We start from the raw sequence: 23,829 nt of genomic DNA, 5'->3' as shown, positions 1-23,829 counted from the left end.
TTTTTTTTAACAAATTCTCATATGGATAAGAAGGCTTCCTGTTGCTGCTTATAACTGCCCTGCCATTTCATAAAGTAGGTTGAGGAACACACTTAACCATACGGTGCGGATAAATGTGAATGTACGTATGTACGTACGATGAACATACGCAGTACATACGATAAGTCTGAATATTCAACGACTACTACCCCGTTTTTTTTATATGATGGTTATTTGTGAATTGAGTGATAAGAGCCGTATAACGCCTACACGCATTACAAAGATTTGTTTGTTGGTTTTTTTCTGCACAACAACTACAACAACAACAACAAAATTAAGTTTATTTTTAGATTTAGATGAAAAAAAAAATTAACCAGAACTCACGTCATTGTTAATATTCATAATAATAAAAGTAGGGAGAGAAAAGATGAATAAAACAACAGAATAGAAAAATAGAAAAAAAAATCAACAATGAATGAACTAGAGAAAAACAATTGTATGTATGTGGTAAACAACAAAAAAAAATGGAAAGGAAACTCATCTGTCGTGACGTACAATGGAAACAAAAATAACAGTTATTTATGTTGGATGAGGATGCAACAAGTAGCAGCATCTACAGCCCACACACACGTACTCTGCTCCTACTATTTATTAAAAGTCATAGACAATTTGTGTAACAAAAAAACCCAAATTAAAGTGAGCGGTGAGATATGTTGATGAGTTAAATATTTAATTATAAAATAATTTTTTTTTTATATATTTTAGAATATTAATTAAGTGAGAGGCTTAGTTTTAAAAGTAGCGTTAATAAAATTGATTAGAAATAAAGAGTTTGCATAATTTATTAGCAAAACAAGTTAGTATGTTAAATATATCCGGCAGGGTCAAAGCTTAAACACTCTATACCACTTCAACTGTTAACATTGACGTCATGTTAAACGTAATATAAAAATATTTGCACAGAAAGTGATAACAATTTGATTATAAACTAATAATAACAATATCCACACTCTTTAATGACGTTAAAAGATGTCTACAACTTCATAATATTTAACTTTTATTTTCATTTTGTTATGATCTAAGATCTTATTCAAAAACAAGTCTTCCCCATGAGTGGTAAGTGTATAAGTTCGTAATTTTTAATAAATTTTAATAATTTTAAATTTAAAAAAATTAATAATTTTGAACAAAAGGGCTAGTCAGTCTCTAATTAAAATTAACAATTCTCTAATTTAATTTCTTTAAACAAATTATAACTAAAAGTGAAATTTATTTCATAATTATCACCATAATTTATCAAAATAAATTAAATTTCTAACCATTTATTCTATGCATTCCACTTAAACACCATTTTCATTTCATACTTTATTTACCGCTATTTATAAACCAGCATGTCAGAGTAGTTATTGTTGTTGTTTTTGTTTTTCTATTAAAGTAAAGGTTAAAACTAATCATCATTACCGTTAAAACAGTGTTGAAAAGCATAATCATCTGCTCGCCATCTTTATTTTTACTTTAATCAACACTTACACTACTCTACATTACTGTTGTGTTATTAATAGTTGTTGTAGTAGTAGTTGTTGTTATTGTTTATATTAATGGTTGCTATTTATTTTCTGCCACAGAGTTGTATTTTATTGTTTAGTAGTTTAAGGCGATTATTTGCAGCGTTTTTAAAGTTAATCGCTTTAACTTAAAGTGGTGTGTTAATCATTTTAAGTTAATTTAACTATAAAGTTTAATAAGTGTAACAAAAATTTAAGTATGTGTAAATTATTTAAACATTTAAGTTAAAAACTATTTGCATAATTTCTATGAAATCACAATTAAAGCATTATCACATATTAAATATTAAAAAAAAAATCCGTGACAATTTTATTTGCATTTTCCAAGAATTGCAAAACAAATGGATTATGTATATTAATATATAGAAACAAATTTCAGCTCAAAGCATTGTTAAACCTGGATTACTGGATTCTGAGAAAAAACATGTAAAAAATTTAAAATTTTTATTGCAAATTTTGAAAATATTCTTTAAAAAGTTCAAATCACCATAATTTAATTATTTTAATACATTTCCTTAAAAAAAAATTTTAGGTTAAACATTTTTTTAATTTATTAAAATTTTTTTTGTGAAAACAAAAATCGGTGTAAAAATATTTTTCCCGATTTTGACCAATTGTAGGTCCGACTTACTTTGGCCTTTGAAATATCTATTATTGGATATCCATATTGTCTATATTAATGACTTAGTAAACCAGATATAGTTCAAAAATAGGTCAAAAATCGAGGTTGTCTTGGTTTTTTCCTCATATCTCAGCCATTTGTGGACCGATTTTGCTGATTTGAAATAGCAAAATTCTCGAAAGCATGTCTGACAGAATTATTGAAGATTTGGATCCCGAAGATATCTGGGTTCTTCAGAAAATTGATTTCAACAGACAGACGGACAGACAGACAGACGGACATGGCTTAATCGACTCCGCTATCTATAAAGATCCAGAATATATATACTTTATAGGGTCGGAAATGAAAAATGTAGAAATTACAAACGGAATGACAAACTTCTCACGAAGGTGAAGGGTATAAAAATACCAAAAAATCATTTTGTAAAAATATTCGAAAAAGTACCTTTTGTTTTGCGGCTCCTCAATTTATTCAAAGCTATGAACTTTTCCCCATCTTTCTGGCAACATATGGATTCCGATCCAAAAGAACTGCTCATCTTTTGACACCAAGAACGAATAAAGCCAATATCGTATACTCTATTCCAAAGTGAAGCATATCCCAGAGAGAGCGTTCTGCATCGAAACAAATAGTATTTAGTAGGAAGGGGCACGGGCTAGATTATAAAGCGGGTGAGGCAAAACTTCCCAAGCACTAGTAAATAGTTTTTAACAGGTATTACAATAAGTGGCCTGGCATTGTCTTGATGGAATATTACGGTTTCATGTCTGGCCGTTTTTCGCCAAATGCTCGCTTCAAACGAATCAGTTGTGATCTGTACAGGTTCCGTGTGATGGTCTGACCAGATTTCAGAAGCTCATAATAGTTAGGACCCTTTTGCTACCACCAAATACAGAGCATTACCTTAGCGCCATGGATATTTGGCTTTGCTGTCGATTCGACTGGTTGGCCGGGCTTCAAATACGATCTCTTACGCTTCGGGTTATCGTAATGGATCCATTTGCAATCGCAAGTAATGATTCGGTGCAAAAATTATTTTCTTTTATAGCGTTCAATCATCATTTCGGTCATGCAAAATCGTTATTCAAGGTCTCTTGGCTTCAATGGAATACAATTTCCCTGCTTTTGGATGAATCTTGCTGCTCCCAAACGTTTTGAAATTTCTGAGTAGCTCCCAATGGTTTTGCAATCTCTTGTAGAGTTTTACAACAATCTTCATGGAGTAATGCCTGCATTTCTTAGACTTCAAACTTTTTAGGCGAACCTGGGTGATCTTTGTCTTCCGCATCAAAATCACCACTTCTGAATCGCACAAACCATCTCTCGCTCGTTGAAACCGATAGGACACATTCGCCATAAGCTTTGTTGAGCAATCGTTTTGAAATTTCTGCTTGTGTAGCTCTCAATGATTTTGCAAGCTCTTGTTGAGTTTGACAAGAATCTTCATGGAATAAAGCCTTCAATTCTTGGTCTTCAAACCTTTTTGGTTGGCCTGGGCGATCTTTGTCTTCCATGACAAAATCACCACTTCGGAACCGAACAAACCATCTCTCGCATTTTGAAACCGACATTCACCATAAGCTTTGGTGAGCAATCGGTGTGCTTCAGCGTCACTATTTTTAAAATTTAAGAAGTAAAGCAAAATTTCCTGCAAATGACGCTTTCTTGCCACAAAATTTGAGGCAAAAAAATCGTTGCTGTTTACACTATAATGTTCATTTACTAAGTGATAATAACTTGCAGCTATGTACCCTTCAAAATGACATATAAGTTATTAAACACAAAAACCGCTATCATAAGATACGCCATCTATTTCAGTTATACCCAATATAAGGGAAAGTGTTCATTTCTTGCTTTAAAAGGTAATTTTTAAGATCTTCCAAAAATGCACAACTGATTAATGCTGGAAGACTTCAAAAATAGTATTTAAATCTTTAAAATAAATATTGCTATTCAAATCTTTCATTAATTTCCAATCTCTTTCGAACACTCTCTAACCTTGACTAAATAAATTGACCCCTTTTTTTCAAAAAAAAAAAAAACTTTCAACTTCAAAAAAGAAACTATTTGCCTGCCTGCAGCTCTATAAATTACTTTCCTTAAGAGCAATTGTTATCTACTCAATAAATTTAACATTTAACAGATTAAAACAGCTGAAGAAGAGAGGGCTTTAATTAAAGAAAATAAACTAATGTTGGGTTTTTTTTCGCAAAAAATTAAAAAAAAAAGTGAAGTAGAAAAAAAAGAAGAAGAAGAGGGAGAGGGAGAAGCAGCAACAAAACCAAGTTAAAACCTTTCACATTTTTGCGGTAAGAAAACAAAACTGACAGTCAAATTTGCTGCTTATTTGGTATGCATTGATTGTAAAAAAGCAGCAAGCAACAGCAACAACGGCGGCACAGAAAATAAAAAACCCTGTCACTTTTTTACACTAAATATATAGAGTTTTTATTTTTTTTTTGTTGGTTTGTAATTTGTTTCTTAAAGTTTTCATTACTTTGTAGTCGTCTGTGCTTTTTTTTACATAAATTTTGTGTTTTTTCGCTTTAAACCTGATGATGTATTTCTTGAGCAACATACCAGCCAGCCAGCCCGACCGACCGACAAACAGCCAACATTGATAGTTGGTAGTAAAGTGAAAGGTGTTCGCTCCCACAATTCAAAGTTCATATAACACTACAGTGCAGCATGTAGTTGTTGCTGTTGCTTGTTTCATATTACCAATCCAATTTCAATTCAATCCAATCCACAAAACAGTCAGCCAGCCAGCCAAGCAAATAACAAAAGTTTTAAATACAAAAAATAACTAAGAAAATCATATGAATGTTGGTTGGTTGCTGGCGGTGTTGTAAGCCAGTCAGCCAGCCATCCAGCTAGCAAATCAGCCAACATGTAAGCAACAATCTTATTGTTGTATTTATAGTTAATTTTTGTTGTTGTTGCTGTCTTTTCTTTCATTCATTCACTGAGTGCCTTGAAAAGAAAGTTGTTTGTTTGTTATTAAACAAATGAAAGGAACTGTTACCAAGTTGAACAACAATTGTGTTTTTTTTTTCGTTTGTTAAATTATAAGTGTAAGTTTTGTCTGCATGTCTGTTGAGTGTTAAAAGTATGTATTTTTTTATTTTTTTTGTTTTTTTTTCTATAGAAAACTGATAAAATAATGAATTGTTATAGAAATTAAAGCTCTGCTAGTCTTGTAAATAGCGTAAGAAAAAAAAAACTATTAAACAAATAGGAAAAAATTATAAATTTTCAAGTGGTTTCTTAAACACGCTCATTGTAGGAAACCAATTTCGGTTTGTAAAGGTGAAAAATTATAGCTGAAAACCCCCAAAAAAAACAATGCACCAGCTAAAAATAATAAGTTCAACTACTATGCATTGAAAAACTTATCAATTGTTTAATGATCACATTTAAACAATTGAATGGTATCATTATGATGTTTCTGAAATTATTATTGGAGTTTAAACCTCTGGCTGTATTAAACTCTAGCAATGATTTCTAATGATTTTCCAAGGCGTTTCCCGAACAAAACTTATTCAATATTCCATAAATTCTGGAAGATCGCTTATTGATGGAAATGATATTGCAGGATCGAATTTTAACTGATCGTGAAATTGGGGCGGGGCATTGAAACTAATCTTACACATTCAATATTCAGGCTGTTTAAAATAATTATATTTACTTGGATACTACATAATTCTAAAATTGCTCATAATTGGTTTAAAAAATCGAAGAAAAAATTTGAATGAAAACCTTTAAAAAAACTTCTATTATATTTAAAAAAAAATGCAGTTGAGTGTGGGAACATGATCGAAATTTATAGTCGTTGTAAACAGCTTTCGATTGAGACAACTGTCTTTGAATATTCGGCCTAGTGCTACTTTATCATAAGAATTTGGATTAAATAAAAAAAAAAATTTAATTGCTTTTTTACATTTAAAAAGTTTTTTCCAAAATTTTTTTTAAAATTTTTTTTTTTAACAAAAATTACTAAACATTTTTACTTAAAAAAAGGATTTTCACCAAAAATGTTTTATTCTTGATAAAAAAAAAAAATAATTTTTCATCAAAAAAGCTTTTTTTCCTTGAATGAATTTTTTTTATAAAAAAGCTTTTGTAACCAAGAATGATTTTTTCACCACTAGTTTTTGCATCAGAAAAGCTAATTTCAATGAAAAAAACCCAAAAAATTATTTCATTAAAAAACTGTTTCATCCAAAAAATATTTATGATTAAAAAGATTTTTTCATAAAAATTTTTTTTATCAAAATTTATTTTTGATCAAGAAAATTTTTTGACCAAAAATGTTTTTTTCATCATAAAACACCATTAAAAACCAATCACCAAAAAAATCTTTTTTAAATTTTTACAAAAGCTTTTTTCTTAAAAAAAAGTTTTTCACAAAAAAATATTTTTTTATCAAAAAAGGTTTTTTACCAACAAAGCTTCTTTATTCCCCAAAAAATTTTGTTTATAAAAAAAGTTTACCAAATACTCTTTTCCTAAAAAAACTTTTTCATCCAAAAAGCTTTTTCAGCAACAAAGATAATTTCATTAGAAAAATCTTATTTATAAAAAAGTTTTTCATTAATTTTTTTCATCATTAGCTTTTTTTCTAAAAAAAACTTTTTCACCAAAAAGCTTTTTCATCAAAGAAAAGCTAATTTCTCTTAAAAAAAGGTTGTTTATAAACAAAATTTGCCATTAAAAATTTTAAAAACCTTTATTTTATTAAAAAAAAGCTCTTTTTTTCATAAAAAAGATTTCTTCTCTACAACAGCTTTTTAATTTTTTTTAGCAAAACTACTATCTCTTAGAGCTTTTTGCTCCAACAAAGATAATTTCAATAGAAAAATCGTATTTCCACGATATGTTTATAAAAACAGTTTTTCAATAATTTTTCCTGTTTTCCTAAAAAAAAACTTTTTCACCAAAAAAGCTTTTTCATCAAAAAAAGCTAATTTCTCATAAAACAACATTTTTCATTAAAAAATTTAAAAAGCTATATTTTATTAAAAACACGCTCCTTTCAAAGAAGTGTTAAGTTTTTTTTTTCTTAAAAAAATATTTCTTCGCCAAAAAAACTTTTATAATTTTTTTAGCTAAAGAGCTAAAAAAGAGATTTTATCAAAAAAAACTTATCACCAAAAAATATGTTTCATCAAAAAAGCTTTTTTCTCCTACAAAGCTTCACAATAAAAGCTTATTTCCACAAAATTTTGTTAATAAAAAAAAGTGTTTCATTAAAAATTTAAAAAAAAAACCTTTTTAAAACAGAAAACTATTTCACTAAAAATGCTTAAAAAACGCTTATATCCAGAACAATATTTGTTCATCAAAAACTATATATTTCTTTATCAAAATGTTCTTTTTTTTTCATTGCAAAACTTTCTCATCAAAACTGCTTTTAAAAAAATCATTGTTTTACCAAAAGTTGTTACAAAAACAAAAACTTTTAAATATTTTTAAAAGAAAATCCTAAAATTACCAAAATTTTTTACAAAATAAAAAATTATCTGAAAAATTTATTTCACACCAAAATGGTTTTGGAGCAGTTTATAATATTTCCCAACAAATAAATCTTATTTCATCACAAAAAAAAAGTAAAAGTTTTTTTAATTTACATAAATGTTCAATCAAAATATCTTAGTTTTTGCCAGAAACTGGTAATTTTACATTTCCCTTTCTGTATAAGAATAACATTGATGTGATCTAACAATTTCTTAAATTAGGTCATTTCAAATTTTTTCAATAATTTGTTTAAATAAATTTTCCAGTTTTAATATGAAATATGAAATTATGCAAATTTATTGGTAAAAACCTAACTTACCCTCATTAATTAACGTGAATTTATTATTAATGTTTTAAATGTTAAAATATTAAATAAAAATTTAAACTGTAGACATAATTTTAATAAAATTTAAAAAAAAAATTCTCACAATAATTATAAAGGGATTTATGAGAGGAAATATTAACGAAAATTGGGGTAAAGTTGTTAAATATTAAAACAAATTTAAAAAGTTGCATCATATTTTACTGGATAAGAAGTTAGTTAGTTAGTTGGTTTACTTTAAAAGTGAAGGCAGTTTTTTCTTAAAAATCCACAAAGAAATAACAAAAACTGGTTACCTACAAAAAAAAAGATTTAGCTGGCAAGTTATTTCATACAAAAATTCCATTTTGTTAATTAATAATGGACATGGTGTAATAGTTACAAGTACTAGAGTAATTAGCGATAGCAGCAAATAAGTTATTAACAATCAATTTAATACCATTTTGCTTGAGTTGTTGACGAACACACATGTTTAGTTACATATTTTGTTGTTGCTACCAACAACATCCTTGAAAAAAAATTACAGCAACTAAAACAGCAGCACCAACAACAACAAAAAACCTGCACCGAAAAAATGCATTTGAAATGTTGACATAATTACTTGTTGCTATTTACTACCTGTTGTTGTAGTTGTTATTGTGGTTGTTGTTGTTACTCAGTAACAGTACAATTTTCAATGAGTATGTAAGTATGTATGTTTTTGTTAGTTGCTTTACTTTGCTGTTTCTGTTTGTTGCTGTTGTTTAGTTGTTTGTTTTATTTCTGTTTGCATGGTTGAGTTTAACAGTTATGCATTCAGTTACAACAAAAACTATAACTATAATAATAATAATAACTAAGAACACCTTTTAAATAGTTTTGCAAAAAAAATTGTACAGAAAAAACAACAATATTAAATAAATAAACATTTTTTTTCATACACTTTCACACGAATCCACCTCTCTTAGCCTCTCTCTAGTTTTCTTATAAGCAAAAACAACAATTCTAACCAAATATTTATGTGTGTATACAAAACAACAACAACAAGCACAACATGAAGAAAGAAAGGGAAGAAGCAGAAAACTAACTGTAAACATTTCTTTTTCGTTAACATACCAATACTAATCGTATGCAGCTAGCTTCAGTCAATAATAAATAGCTAAACAGACAGACAGACCCTCATAAATAAATAAATAATAAAAAAAAGAGTAAAATAAATAAATAAATACGAAAAAATGCGTAATGTTTCTGGTATTTGTTATGTTTTTGTGTATGGACAGAGCACTGTTGCCAATGCTGCCAACTAATAATTATAGAGAGTTTTGGTCGACTGGCTGGCTGTTAAATGGCAGCCATATTTGTCTAGTTTGGTGTACAAAACCAAACCGATCATGGTCAAGACGAGCTATACATACTATACAATAAAAACACCTGAGAGAGTTTATGCACGTACAAACATGTCCAACATGTTTACATTCAGTGTGTTCATTGAACAAGTGACGAACGACCCAAGCTACCAACAACCAGCCAACCACTTTCTTAACATCTCTTTTTCTTCTTCTTCTTCTTTCATATATTCTTCTATTTTCTAATGTTTTTTTTTTGTTGTTTATTAATGTGTGTTACGATGACCACAAACAACATTCAACCCAACTATTATTTGAAATCATAGAAAAAACATCTACAAATAAAACAAAAACGTTTTTACTACAACTCTGTCTAACGGCCGCAGGCAGCGCTGTAGTTTTTTTTTCAATTTTTTTTTACTGATTCTTATGTTTTGGCAGCAACAGAGCGTAAATAAATAGCGCTTAAAGTTCATTAACCCACTCGTTATGTCTCTCTGTGTATCTCTTGTTTTGTGTGATTTATACTAACAAAAAAAATTATTGTTAAGAATTAGCAATTCTTGTAAAAAAAAGAACTATACACATAACAATTTTTTTAAGAAAGACTTAAAAATAAAAATTTGTGGAAAAAATTGTTGTGAAAAAATAGGGTCGCTTCTAAAAAAAGCTGCAAAAGAGAGAATAAGGAGAAAAAGGTGTGTAGTTTTTACTCAAAAATTAAAATGAAAAAAAAGCAAATCACGATATGTTTATATGACTAACACGAATTTTAAGTACGCCCTACCAAAAATCACTTATAAATTATTTAAAAGAGAATAAAATTTCCATTAAAATTGCAAATATTTAAAGTTTAAGGAGGGAGAAACCAAAATTGTACTATAAATCTTAACTAGAATAAACCTCAAAATAAGTTTCAAGGAAGCAGGAAGCTTCCCTACTCAAATGTTTTAAATACAGTAAAAATAGACTCCTCAATGTTTTCATATTAACAATTTCACTATCAAGATGGAACACATAGCTATACAATTTAAATGGTACAAAATCGTAACCAAAATGGTACTTTTTCCTACACAAATTAACATAATAGAGCTAGATTTTTCTTTCAAAGTTTCTGCAGTTTAGAAGAAGATCCGCGCAAAATCTTCCTATACAAATTTTATCCTTTAAGAGAGCAGCAAGCAATGAATAAATCAAATGGTACTAAATTGTAACTAAAATGGTACTTTTTGAAACAAATGCACATTTTAATAAATTAATCAAATCCGCTTAAAGTTTTCAACAAAATACTTCGTTGTTTGCAGAAATTAAAGAGTTCAAGATGGTTCGAATTGTAAGATCCTGATCTGCATGGCATTCCTAAAGGATAACACCCTTTGTCCAAGCTCTTTTATCCCTCCGAATGTGATAACTGTGATCCCAACCAATTTCAGTTGGTACAAAAAATCACATGTTTTATGAAATTCAAAGTTTGGAGTGCTCAAAATTAGGTTCGCTTAGGGCGTCGACCTTACAATAAATTTCAGATGTATGGGAATATAATGAAGGTATTGAACATCCAATTCTGGGATGTATGATACATGTTCCATCGAGTTGTATGTTTGGAGTGCATGAAATCCAAGATTTGCGAAATTCAAAGTTTGCAGTGCTCAAAAGCTCTCCAACGTCGGTAAATTAAAAAATTAAATTCGCTTAAGCTTCTATTGCTTGCAATAAATTTCGGATGTGTGGGAATATAATGAAGGTATTGCATCCAAATCTGGCCTGTATGATACATGTTCCATTGAATTGTATGTTGGAAATGCATTGAAGCTCTCCAACTCCAGCATTTGCGAAATGTACATCTGTTATAGTTTTGATGGCATTCATTGATTCTTAAAGCGTTAATCTTGCAATATTGGATCTACATCAGGTCTGTATGTCAGACATCTCATCAAAAGTTGATGTTTGAAGAGCAAAAACCACTCAAACTAGGAATTTTATAAAATCCAGATCCTCTAAAAGACAATCGTTACAGTTTTGAATGTTTTTGAGTCCATTTTGATTTTTCCGCAATGAAAAGATGTCATGACTAATTTGATATTCACTCATGTTTCTTTCGCTCAATTGTTTGGTCGATCTTGTTCAACATTCACCGGCTGCTTCTATTCGATTCTCTTCAAAATACTTTTACAAACAAATTGTACTCTAACGAAAAACGTGGGGATATTGGGCAAACGACTCATCATTCTGATGTCTCGAGTGCTCTAAAATTCTCTTGTTTGAGTTATCTTGCGAGATCTCTCATTGTTTTGATAGAAAGACGTGTTTGACTTTGTTCCTTTTCACCTAAAATTATTAGTCACTAACAATTCGGGGTTTGTCATATTCAATTGATTCTCTTATCGATTATCTTCAATTACTTTTACAAACCAATTGCACTTTGACGAAAAACGTAGCCAAATCAGGGCTGCTGGGAAACGACCCATCGGTTTGATGTAGCGAGTGCTCTAAAACTCACTTGCGAGATCTCTCATTGTTTTGATAGGAAGACGTGTTTGACTTTGTTCCCTTTCACCTAAAATTATTGCTGACCAACAATTTGGAGATTGTCATTTCAAACTGAATGGATTTTCCTTTAAAATGATCATAGATTAACAGTTGGAGGTTTGCCATTCCAAATTGAGTGGATTTTCCAAAGAAATGGACGACTTTTTGCTTCAAAGTGTCCAAAAGAAGATTAGTTTGAGTTAGCAAACTATCACTTGGTGTTTAGTTCCGCGATCATATAAAATTGATCATAAGGTTCGTAGGGATCTTTTCTTCCATATTTATTTGAACTAATCGATACCTATCATTTTTTTTTGGAGGTTTTCAGATTATTTCTTGGTAATCAAATTGCGGAAATCTTTTAATCGGTAAAATATTCATGTCATTTTAGATCTGTGTGTATCGATCTATTGTCCGATCATGTCTTAATTTCATTATCAGTTATACAATGATCTTGCAATAGCAGTTCCTGCAATGTTTTTAGTACAACAAATGATTTTTATCGATTTATTGCCTAAATTTCATGATCACTTACACAACGATCTTGCAATAGCAATTGCAGATCAGTTTTCACTACTTTTCTGGAGCGTGCCTCGATCAATATTGAATTTGTAGAACTAGCATAATACATACAATGATCTGAATGATATTTGTTTGAATTCCTGAAAACATGGCAAGTACGCCTCATATAACAAAATGTTTTGAGCACGAGTAGCTTTAATAAATTCAAAATTTATGATGTTACATGTCAGATTTGAAGTAATAACCTTCTTGTGATGGACATAATTTGTGATCTAACCGGGCTTAAGGGTATAAGTCTTATACATATGTATGTAAATTACATGTTACATATGTTATAATAAATCAAACATAACTTACTACCTTTTTACAGCAGAGTAATGATCAAAAAGAGAAAGAAAGAGTAAACAAAAAAAACTTTAGAATCAGGTTGTAAGAAATCAAGCTGGATTTATAACATGCCATTAAGCATAAACAAACTTAAAATCATCAAGAATTTCCAACCAAAATATCAAAAAAAAACCCCACCGACATAAAAACTTGAACATTTTTTATACAGACATATATTTATTTCTGGGCAGTGAATTCATTTTGAAAGTCAGTCAGTCAGTGAGTGAGGGAATGATTTTTATTATTTTTTTTTGTTGTATTTTCTATACAAGTATGTATTTTTAAAACTGACGCATAACTGTAACATAAAAGAAGAAAGTTTAACTGATCATTATTGTTATTTTTGTTGTTAATGCTGTCAAATTGTTACGTTTATTTTGAGTATGTACTGTTTTATATAAAAAAATAAAATTGTATCAAAAATAATTTCACAATCATTTCCAAAAAAACGCTGAAAAAATAATGATTTTATTCAGTAAAAAAAAACAGAAACAAGTTTTAACTTTATTTGAACTAATTTTGTTTTAAATCACTCTGTTTTTTTTTTCTTTATTTTTTTGGTTGCTTAAGAAATCCAAAAAAATAAGTATTTACTTCAATAAATTAATCACTTATAGAGCCAGAGAATGTTCAAAAAATATGTATTTGAAAAACAAGTTTTTGCAGTTTGCAAAAATAAAGGCTTGCCAGAAATTTTAGTGGAAATACAAAAAAATCTTGATAAATTGTCAAGATTAATTTTTAAGTAAATGAAATTTAGGTTTCTTAGTTATCATGTAAATTTTGTTATCTTTTTAATAAGCGGGCTTTAAATAATATTTAAAAAGGTTTGCTAAATTTATAGAACCCAAAGTACTTGAATATTTAACTATCAATTTTGTATTTCTTTTATTTTTGATTATTAAATTGTTCTTTTTTGATAATGTCTCAAACTTAGTGTCGGATTTCTTATCACTATTAATTTCAATGTCAATATTGCAAAATGTTAAGAAATAACATTTTTAGTGTGACAATTGCGCACACTTTGAATTTGTTTAAATGCACCTCTCAATGATGAGGTAATTTTTAAAAAAATATTAATTTTAATTTATTTAAACGCAAAACAGGCAAAAATTCTAATCTCTGCTGTCTAGATGTTTCAAAAGTTAATGACATTTTGTTTTTCAAACAAATTGTAAACTTTTTGCGGCCTATTTCTAAATTACTGTTGATATTACACTCTACAACTTAAGACAAATTTTCTTCTAAAAAAAGTTAAAGTAAATAATCAGTCATATATAGGAAAATTAAGAAGCCGTTATTAGATTAGTTCCAAGTAATGTTGAGGGTATGTAGTAGTCATTGAAACTTATGTTTACCAGTAATTACAACTCATTACTTAGTTTTTTTCTGGGTAGCTACAACAACAAACATAAGCTAACGTAAGAATTTTGCAAATTGTTTAGTTATAATTTATAAAAAAATTTCTAGGTTGTCTCACATTTTCTTCCCTAAATTCTTTTCTGCTAAACCGATTTTGCTGATTTTCAATACCAAAATACTTAGATTTCTGATAAACATTTTAGAGTAATTCTCATTAACTTCGGTTAAGTATTTTGAATGTCAGCCTGATTTACACACACATATAGACGGAAATATTTAAAATGACTTAGAATTGCCTAAGGATCAATAATATATATTTCTGTTTAGCAACAACAACAACAAAAATAAGCTAAATTGTTGGAAAGTGTTTTGGAAAAAATTCATACAAATTAGTTCGAGGTTGTCTCTCATTTTGGTTTATAACTTTTTTGCTACTCACAGGATTTTGCTGATTTTCAATAGCAAATCGCTTAGGTTAGTGATAAACATATTTGAGTGAATTTCATTAACTCCCATTAAGTATTTTGGATGTGAGCCTGATTTACACACACAGACAGATGGACATTTAAAGCTAAATGGACTTAAAATTTCATTTTGGATGCTGGAGCTTACAAAAAGAATTGTTCTGACTCTTGTTCTTTTGAATTTAGAACAGATCTAAGTAAAACATGACGGTATCCATTGCTTCTATTCCTCTTGCTCTCAAACTTAGATAGGATCGCAACAGTTTTGCACCAATAAACCGTCATATGCGGGAAGTTTAGCTTTACTTCTTTAATTTGAAAGAAAGTGGCACTGAAGCACACCGATTGCTCACCAAAGCTTATGGTGAATGTGTTTCATCGGTTTCAACGTGCTAGAAATGCTTTGTGCGGTTCAGAAGTGGTGATTTTGACATGAATGACAAAGATCACCCAGAAGACCAGGAATTGGAGGCATTACTCCATGACGATTCGCCCAGGCCAGCCTAAAGAGTTTGAAGACCAATAATTGGAGTTATCACTCCATGAAGATTGTTGTCAAACTCAACAAGAGCTTGCAAAATCATTGGAAGCTACTCAAACAGCAATTTCAAAACGTTTGTGAGCAGCAGGATTTCTCCAAAAGCAGGGAAATTGGGTATCATACGAATTAAAGCCGAGAGGACCTTGGAAGACGATTATGCATGTCCGAAATGATGATTGAACGCTATAAAAGAAAATAATTGTTTCACCGAATCATAACTTGCGATCGAAAATGGATCCATTACGATAACCCGAAATATAAGAGATCGTAAGAGAAGTCCGACCAACCAGCCGAATCGACACCAAAGCCAAATATCCAGGGCGCTAAGGAAATTCTCTGTCTTTGGTGGGAGAAAAAGGGTCCTATCTATTATGAACTGCTGAAATCTGACCAGACCATCACAGCAAAACCTGTACCGATCGCAACTGATTCGTATTACAAGGCAAAATATCTTAGTCTCTCTCAATATCAGTGGTTGGCAGTCATAGCACAAAGTATACAGAGGCATCAAATTTTACAGTTCAAAAACACTAAAATCAGCTTTTTTTGAAATTGTTTCGATAGAAAGAGAAAACAAATTTGCGGTTTAATACAGACAGTGCGTTAAAACAAACAACTATATAAATAAGCACAAAACCAAACCAGTTGAAATTGTTTCGAGCGAAAGAGACAAATATATTTTTTGTTGCCGTGTCGCCTCTGTATACTTTGTGGTCATAGGGCCACCAGGGGCCCAAAAGTCGAGCTGATGTTCCTAACAAAAATTTAGATTAAGCTCAACTCCGTTCTTTCTCCTACTCTATTCCTTGTTTTTCTTAATGAACTTCTACTTCTAACTTCCAAGCCTATCTATTCTTTTGAAGATGACATCAAAATTTGCCATTCATATTCATTCAGTTACAGACCAAACGTGTTGAAGATTGAGGCAATGAAAACGTGAATGATTCCCTTAATTGGGACCATCTGACAATCTCTGAATGGGCTTGTGCGAATAGAGTCACTTTCAAGACTCAATGTTGCATGTTGACACAAAAACAAACGACAGACCATGTCGCCTCATCTGTATTTATGGGTGGTGTTAGGTTTCCAGGCAGCCACGAAATGCAAGAATAGCAGCTCATGTGGGTCCAAGCAATGGTCCCTTTGTGTTGGTGGTGTTAATGTTGTGGAATTAGAAGTTCTTTATGTTCTGGGTAAGAGAATACAATGTGTTGTCCGCTGGTCTAAACCAAGTGTCGAAAGAAGCATTCAAGTGTCGTCTTGGTTTTCTGAAACAGTGTAAGAATTACTTCACTCCATGTGATCTCCTCACTATTAATCCACCTATCCACCACAACCTATATCCGACCGAAAATGGAATACAACTCCCATGCATGGGCCGAAAGTGTATCCTAATGTATATCCAACTCTATTGATTCTTTGGAGCAAAGTCGCAATGTGGGCTGCGTTTCACTCTTCTATTAGTACTACAATGTGTTGTGATGAAATTATGGAACTTCATCAAGAACATATTCCTTTGTGGTCGATTGTCCAGTGGACCGGACAACACACTACAGGGAAAATTCGTTCTTTAGCTGTACTGTACTTATGTAGAATAAACTTCCCGCTGAAGTGTTTCCTATAATTTTCAATATAGGAAAGTTCAAATCGAATGTCCACAAACACTAATCCCTCTTTCCTTTCTTCCATAACCTATTTTCCTAGTTACAACACAATGCTTTCTATGAGTAGGGGTCCAAGAGTCCCTGAGTGCTAATCCAAGAAGAAAAAAAACATTATTTCAATTATCAAAATTTGAAAACAAAAACTCAATTGTTTTCTTTTTTTAAAACATAAAAAAACCAAACAAATATTAGTTAATAAATATTACTCGTATTATGATAATTTTGTTTTATCAATTTGCTAGGTGAAGGACATTTTTTGTTCAAAATCATAGACACTTTATTGAAAATTAAAATTATTTTTTGCCAAGATATAAACACAGACTAACAAAAATAAAAATTTCCCATTTGATAAAATGAAATAAAAAAAAAACACTTGAAAATGTCACTCTAGAGAATATTAAATTTATAATTTACCAACATTAAAAAAAAGATATCAATAAAATTTATAATTTATTTAGTTATTTTTTTTTGGAACTTATCTAAAGGTCTTATAGCTAGTTCTAAGGGGCAAACTTATTTAATAAAGTTTTATTTTAATAAAAATATATTGCAGTTTAAAAAGTGATAAATAGTTAAGAGAAGTGGGTCTCATGAGCACTTGAGCTTATTCATGGATGGATAAGATAAGTGACTGGGGCAGGGTTATTTAACAATTGACTGACTGACTGACAAACTAAATGGGTTCAATGCAATACAATGTTAAGCACAGCACTAACTTTTTATATAAATTTGATGATTTATGTTGAAAGCAATGACAAGTATTTAAAATAGATTTTAATAATAATAAACAAAAAAACACGGCCATTTTGTTTTGATACATACTTGTGAATTTATTTTTAAATATTTTGAATTTGCCTTTGGGGAAATAGCTTTCGCCATAGATTGTTTGATTGGATTTCCCCCGGTACTTGAAATTTAAACTTATCTGTTATGATTTAAACACACTTTCTTATACACGAAAAATATGAATTGGATTTTTAAACCAGTTTAATGAAATTTAAAAATAACTTTTAACAAAACAAATAAACAAAATAACAAATTATAGAATTCAGAATTCATCTCTTCACAAAAGTACTTGAAAATTAGTAGTTAGTTTGATTTCAATTTCATTGAACACAAAACTCATGTAGACATTATTACAAAAAAAAAAAAAAAAAAAAAGAACATTAATAATAATAATAATGAAATGAAAACCCCACAAAATAAAACGACTAAAACTGATAAGATATCAAAACAGAAAAAAAAAACTGAAACGATACACTAAACAAACTTATGAAAATTTTTCAACAACAAAAAACAACGCTCTTCCTCACATATAAAATTAACAACTTTACGTGTTTTTTTTTTCATTTTATTTCAAAAATATTTGTAGTTATTAACAGATACCCAGATAGTAAACATTTTATAACTATTTGATTCTGTTCTGTTCTCCTCTATGGATGGAGGTTGTATTATTATTGTACAATACATGAAAATGCAATTTTCATATTTTCATTAATTTTTATTTTATTTTGTATCTGTGTCACATACATACTCTTCTTTTTTTTAAAAAACTATATGTAGCACAAAATATTTATTTAATAATTTGTTTTGTTTTTTTTTTTATATTTACAGACCGATTCATTGAAATTGTCAACTGATAGTGATATGCACGATTGGTTTTTAGAACGAGATGTCAAAGATGCTGCTGTTATACTCAATGACAAATTAATATCGGATGCTCTATTGAATGGCACACTACCAATTAAATCGGAACACTCCTACAGTCTTAACAGCGATGGAGATTCTCTGCCAGATTCACCACACAGTCTCCATACTAAAATGGATGGTAAGTAAAGGAATTCTATTTTAAAATTGTGACACTTAAGCCAACTAATGTTGAAACTGGATTCCACAAGAATTGGAAATTCATTCCGATACGAAACGAGTAACATTCGTCAAAAAAACATAGTTTTTTTTTTTACTCAGGAATGAAACGTAGTATGTTTCACTGTAGTAGTTTACAACAACAACGTTTAAGCTTAGGAAAGGACACTTAAAGCTTAAGTACTCTCAATTTGTGTAGAAACTTTTAAAAAGCTCTTGTAATACCAACAACAACATTTAAGCTTAGGAATGGTCTCTTGAGCAAACTACTGTTAAAGCTTACGTACTTTCAATTTGTGTAGAAGCTTTTAAAAAGCTTTTTTTATACCCTTCACAACAACATTTAAGCAGCAAAATTAATTTTATTTACTAAATTTCTACTATTTTTCTTCTATAGGTATTTGATAAATTAGTTTATTTTAAGGATTTTCTAAATAGTGGTTACTTTTTTAAGTGGCTACCCGTAGTAAAATGTATTGTATTTACAAAATTTCTGAAAATTTATATTATATGTTTTATACATATTACAAAACTAAATTTTTTAGAAATGTTTTGTGAATACCGGTTACTTTTTTAGGCGGGTACCCGTAGCAAATTTGATTTTATTTACTAAATTTCTAATGAGTTCTTCTATTTATTTTATAAATATTACAAAACTATAATTTTTAGAAATATTTTGTGAATACCGGTTACTTTTTTAGGCGGGTACCCGTAGCAAAATTGATTTTATTTACTAAGTTTCTTATGAGTTCTACTATTTCTTTTATAAATATTACAAAACTAAATTTTTTAGAAATATTATGTGAATACCGGTTACTTTTTGAAATGGGTACCCGTAGCAAATTTGATTGTATTTAATAAATTTCTTATGAGTTCTACTATTTATTTTATAAATATTACAAAACTAAATTTTTAGAAATATTATGTGAATACCGGTTACTTTTTTAGGCGGGTACCCGTAGCAAAATTGATTTTATTTACTAAATTTCTAATGAGTTCTACTATTTCTTTTATAAATATTACAAAACTAAATTTTTTAAAAATTTTTGTGAATACCGGTTGCTTTTTTAGGCAACCGGTTTAGGAATACCGGTTTAGGGTACCCGTAGCAAATTTGATTGTATTTAATAAATTTCTTATAAGTTCTACTATTTATTTTATAAATATTACAAAACTAAATTTTTTAGAAATATTTTGTGAATACCGGTTGCTTTTTTAGGCGGGTACCCGTAGCAAATTTGATTTTATTTACTAAATTTCTAATGAGTTCTACTATTTCTTTTATAAATATTACAAAACTAAATTTTTTAAAAGTTTTTGTGAATACCGGTTATTTTTTTCGGTGGGTACCCGTAACAAATTTGATTTTATTTACTAAGTTTCTTATGACTTCTACTATTTATTTTATAAATATTACAAAACTAAATTTTTAGAAATATTATGTGAATACCGGTTACTTTTTTAGGCGGGTACCCGTAGCAAAATTGATTTTATTTACAAAATTTCTAATTAGTTCTACTATTTATTTCATAAATATTATAAAACTAAATTTTTTAAAAATGTTTTGTGAATACCGGTTATTTTCTTCGGTGGGTACCCGTAGCAAATTTGATTTTATTTACTAAGTTTCTTATGAGTTCTACTATTTATTTTATAAATATTCCAAAACTCAATTATTTAGAAATGTTTTGTGAATAGCGGTTACTTTTTTAGACGGGTACCCGTAACAAAATTGATTTTATTTACTAAATTTCTGAAGATTTGTACTATATGTTTTATAAATATTACAAAAATAAATTTTTTAGAAATTTTTTGTGAATACCGGTTACTTTTTTAGGCGGGTACCCGTAGCAAAATTGATTTTATTTACTAAATTTCTGAAGATTTGTACTATATGTTTTATAAATATTACAAAACTCAATTTTTTTAGAAATGTTTTGCGAATACCGGTTACTTTTTTCAGCGGTACAGAAAGAAAAATTATTTTTTTTATATCAAGATGAAATACTCTGAAAAATCTTGGAATATTTGTTAATATTGCAACGGTTACTCAACTTTTCAGAATGGTTACTCAAATTAATTTTAATAATTTCTTCAACTGTTAAACGAATGCTAACTCTTTGTAGCAAAAATATTTAAAAAATTATTATTTTTTAAAGTTGAAAAGTTTAAGGATTGTTTTCCTGCCGATCCCAAATCCCCAGATTGTCAATAATACTGAAAAATCTATAACAAGTTTATGTATGTCGCAACAGTTCAGCACTACTGATAAAACTTACTTTCAACTAAAAATAGGAGATATTCAAGATGCATTAGCAAGTTTTATACATGAAGTTTTCTTCTGAAAAAAACTTGAAATTTCCAACTGTCACTTTTTCCATTATTTTGCATTTGATTTATTTAATAATCATTAAAGAAAACATGCAAAATAAGAAACACTTGTACAAGTTTAAATATCAAAACAATTAACAAAAGAAAAACAAAACAAAACACAACCATAATAATGTTAATAAAACAATTAACTGATTTATGTAGAAAAACAAATTAGTTTATGAACTCGCATAAAATCTTCAACACGTGTTAATTTAAAACAAACAAAAAAATTCATAAAAATTAACAAAAATAAGCCTCAAAGGTTGGCCAAAATAACAAAACAAATATTAAAAATTATTATTCAAAAAAAAAAAAATAAAACCACAATTAATACTTTGTTAAAATAATAATTGTATTTAAAACAAAAGTATTCAAGTATTTACAGCAGAAACAGTTGATTAAATAAGGCTTAAAAAGAACTCGAAAATATTAACACAAGTGCAAACATTGTGGATTCGTGAGAGATGACGCGATGATTACGTTGGGCTGCTTATTTCCCAATCAGTTAAATATTGTTTAAACTTCTCTATGTAGTAAAAGTTTTAATGTAAAGAAATGTTGTTTTATTTAAACAAGTGTTTAATTTGTTCTTTAAATTTCTTCTTTGTAATTTTAGACATGGAAGATGAATGTTATCCCGCCATTTCTCTTAAAACTGCTACCAGCAATATTAGGTCTCTTAGCACCGCCACCATAGATCCTAGATGTCTAACAATCACCACCTGCTCACCCATGGCCACTACTATGTCGATGGCCTCCTCCACAGCAAGTATATCGGGTTTGAATTTGCATCCGTTGGTTTCGTCGGCAGCTTCCACCATAACCAGTCAATCAAATTCCAGCCTGTCCTCAAACAGTAGCCATTCCTCAAATTTATATGCTGGTCTGTGTAAAATAGCCACCACCACACCCATAACGCTCAATTTGCGTCAAATGGACACATGTCAGAGTTTGAACTCCTCCACAGATGCCAAATTGTTGGTGAAACAACAACAGCAACCCGCCTTACAAACCACACACCAGCAATTACAATTGCAACATCAGCATCAACACCAGCATCAGCAGCAACAACAATATCTACCTCATGATGATTTAGCTAGTATAATGGATGACTGTGCCTCAAGTGTTTCCTCCAGGGAGGGCAGTCAGTCGCCTGACATTTGCTCAGATATAGAAATCGATGAATCCTGCATTAAAAATGAGCCCATGTCTCCCGACTCCAGCTGTCCTTCCAGTCCCGAGGCTGCTGATCAGTCAGCCACTAACAACAACTCGAATGGCACTCTTAGTCTAACCATGGCCAATATGGCTGCTTTCACAAATTCCGACCTTGTATTCGAACACAAGGTAAGTTGAATAATAAACTAGGAATTCTTTATTTAGTTTACATTATTAAATATTTCTTTATTTTCTCTTTCCTTCCTTAGGATGGTTGCCTGCAACTAACACCCTCTTCACAAAGCCTGCTCAAGTCACAACCCTTTATCTTAAGCTCAAGTGCCCACAATGTTATACTACCCAAAATCACCATTAAATCCGAGGGTACCGTAACAAATGCCGGTACATTTGTGACCGCCAGTCCCTCCGTAACTAAAACAAATACCACCTCCTATGGTTTGCCCTTAACCCCGCCTTCTTCGCACTCCAGTGATGGTTCCGAGGGCAATCTCACGCCCGAGCATATGCTATCACCACAATCGCCTACCTCTTCTTCAAACGCCACCACTAACGCCGCCACCATGGTCCACAATGCGAGGTCTAGCTCACAACCAACCAGCGGTGTCCTGACAGTTACCTCCATTAGGCGTAATACCAACAGCTCTGCCTCGTCGACTACCTCCAGCACAAGCTCCAGCGTTAGCATGGGACGTCATGCCAGCGTTGGTGGAGGCTCTACCCGCCAGCCCATACACACACCTTTGATCAGCTCACAGCCAGTAAGTATTTGAGTTTGGAATTTGTTGACTGGGGGATAAATAATTAATTGTTGTGCGTTTTTTCAACTTTTGTTTTTACAGAAGGGTTCGACGGGAACTCTGCTTTTAACCGAGGAGGAGAAACGCACTTTATTGGCTGAGGGTTATCCCATACCACAGAAGCTACCATTAACCAAAGCCGAGGAAAAGTCACTGAAGAAGATCAGAAGAAAAATCAAAAATAAGGTGAGTGTGAAGAGAAGTAATGGGAATGTAAATTGATTTTGAGCTTTGGATAAATGAATCAGGAAGATGCTGAAGAAGTTTATGGTTTTTAAATTAATCAATCCTTTAAGTTCGAAAGGAAGTTATTTATAGAATGTAGATTGGCTATTACATAACTTGATGACGGCTCCATCTCGACTTCAGTTATGCCAGACCTACTCTTTTTTTCCAAGGCAGATTCTCCTCTGTGTGAGCTATGGACGGTGGACGACTCCAAGAACATCATTCTCGCGGTATCCTGCAATCATGGTGCTTCCATGAATATTGTTTAAAGCTGACGAATAGGAGCTTCTATCCAATGAATGATTCACATATCTATGTAGGTTCTCCTCTTAGATACGAAGGTCCTTCGTAGTTGGGATCATTCCTCCCATGGCATCCTAGGCAGGACTGCCCACTCATCATGACATTATGTTCCATGACTGGGGGAACCTTCGTTGAATCGTCTAGATTTTGGAATTTTATTGCTGAGTCTTTTCTCTCATTTACTGATTTCGTAATCACTGACTCTTTTCAAGAGAAGCCTTTGGTTTATCCCAATCTCTAGCTAATACACCATAAGGTCTAGATTACAATTTTTTGGATGGAGA

General features: G+C 30.4%; 1 protein-coding gene and 1 long non-coding RNA gene across 2 annotated transcripts in view; one reads left to right on the top strand and one right to left on the bottom strand.

The window, feature by feature from the left end:
- The window catches only part of LOC135953243 (uncharacterized), a 129,515-nt gene that overhangs the window by 80,075 nt on the left and 25,611 nt on the right, over positions 1-23,829 (bottom strand). The gene's annotated exons all lie outside the window — the stretch shown is intronic.
- The window catches only part of CrebA (Cyclic-AMP response element binding protein A), a 46,083-nt gene that overhangs the window by 15,997 nt on the left and 6,257 nt on the right, over positions 1-23,829 (top strand). Inside the window, exons 2-5 of the mRNA XM_065503021.1 lie at positions 18,414-18,627; positions 21,655-22,385; positions 22,466-22,975; positions 23,057-23,200. Coding sequence (XP_065359093.1) covers positions 18,414-18,627; positions 21,655-22,385; positions 22,466-22,975; positions 23,057-23,200 — 1,599 coding nt within the window. The remainder of the gene's footprint in view (positions 1-18,413; positions 18,628-21,654; positions 22,386-22,465; positions 22,976-23,056; positions 23,201-23,829) is intronic.

This window comes from Calliphora vicina, chromosome 3, assembly GCF_958450345.1.
Source record: "Calliphora vicina chromosome 3, idCalVici1.1, whole genome shotgun sequence".
Classification (NCBI taxonomy): domain Eukaryota; kingdom Metazoa; phylum Arthropoda; class Insecta; order Diptera; family Calliphoridae; genus Calliphora; species Calliphora vicina.
The sequence above is the reverse complement of the archived record's forward strand: the minus strand, read 5'-3'. Positions and strand labels throughout refer to the sequence as shown.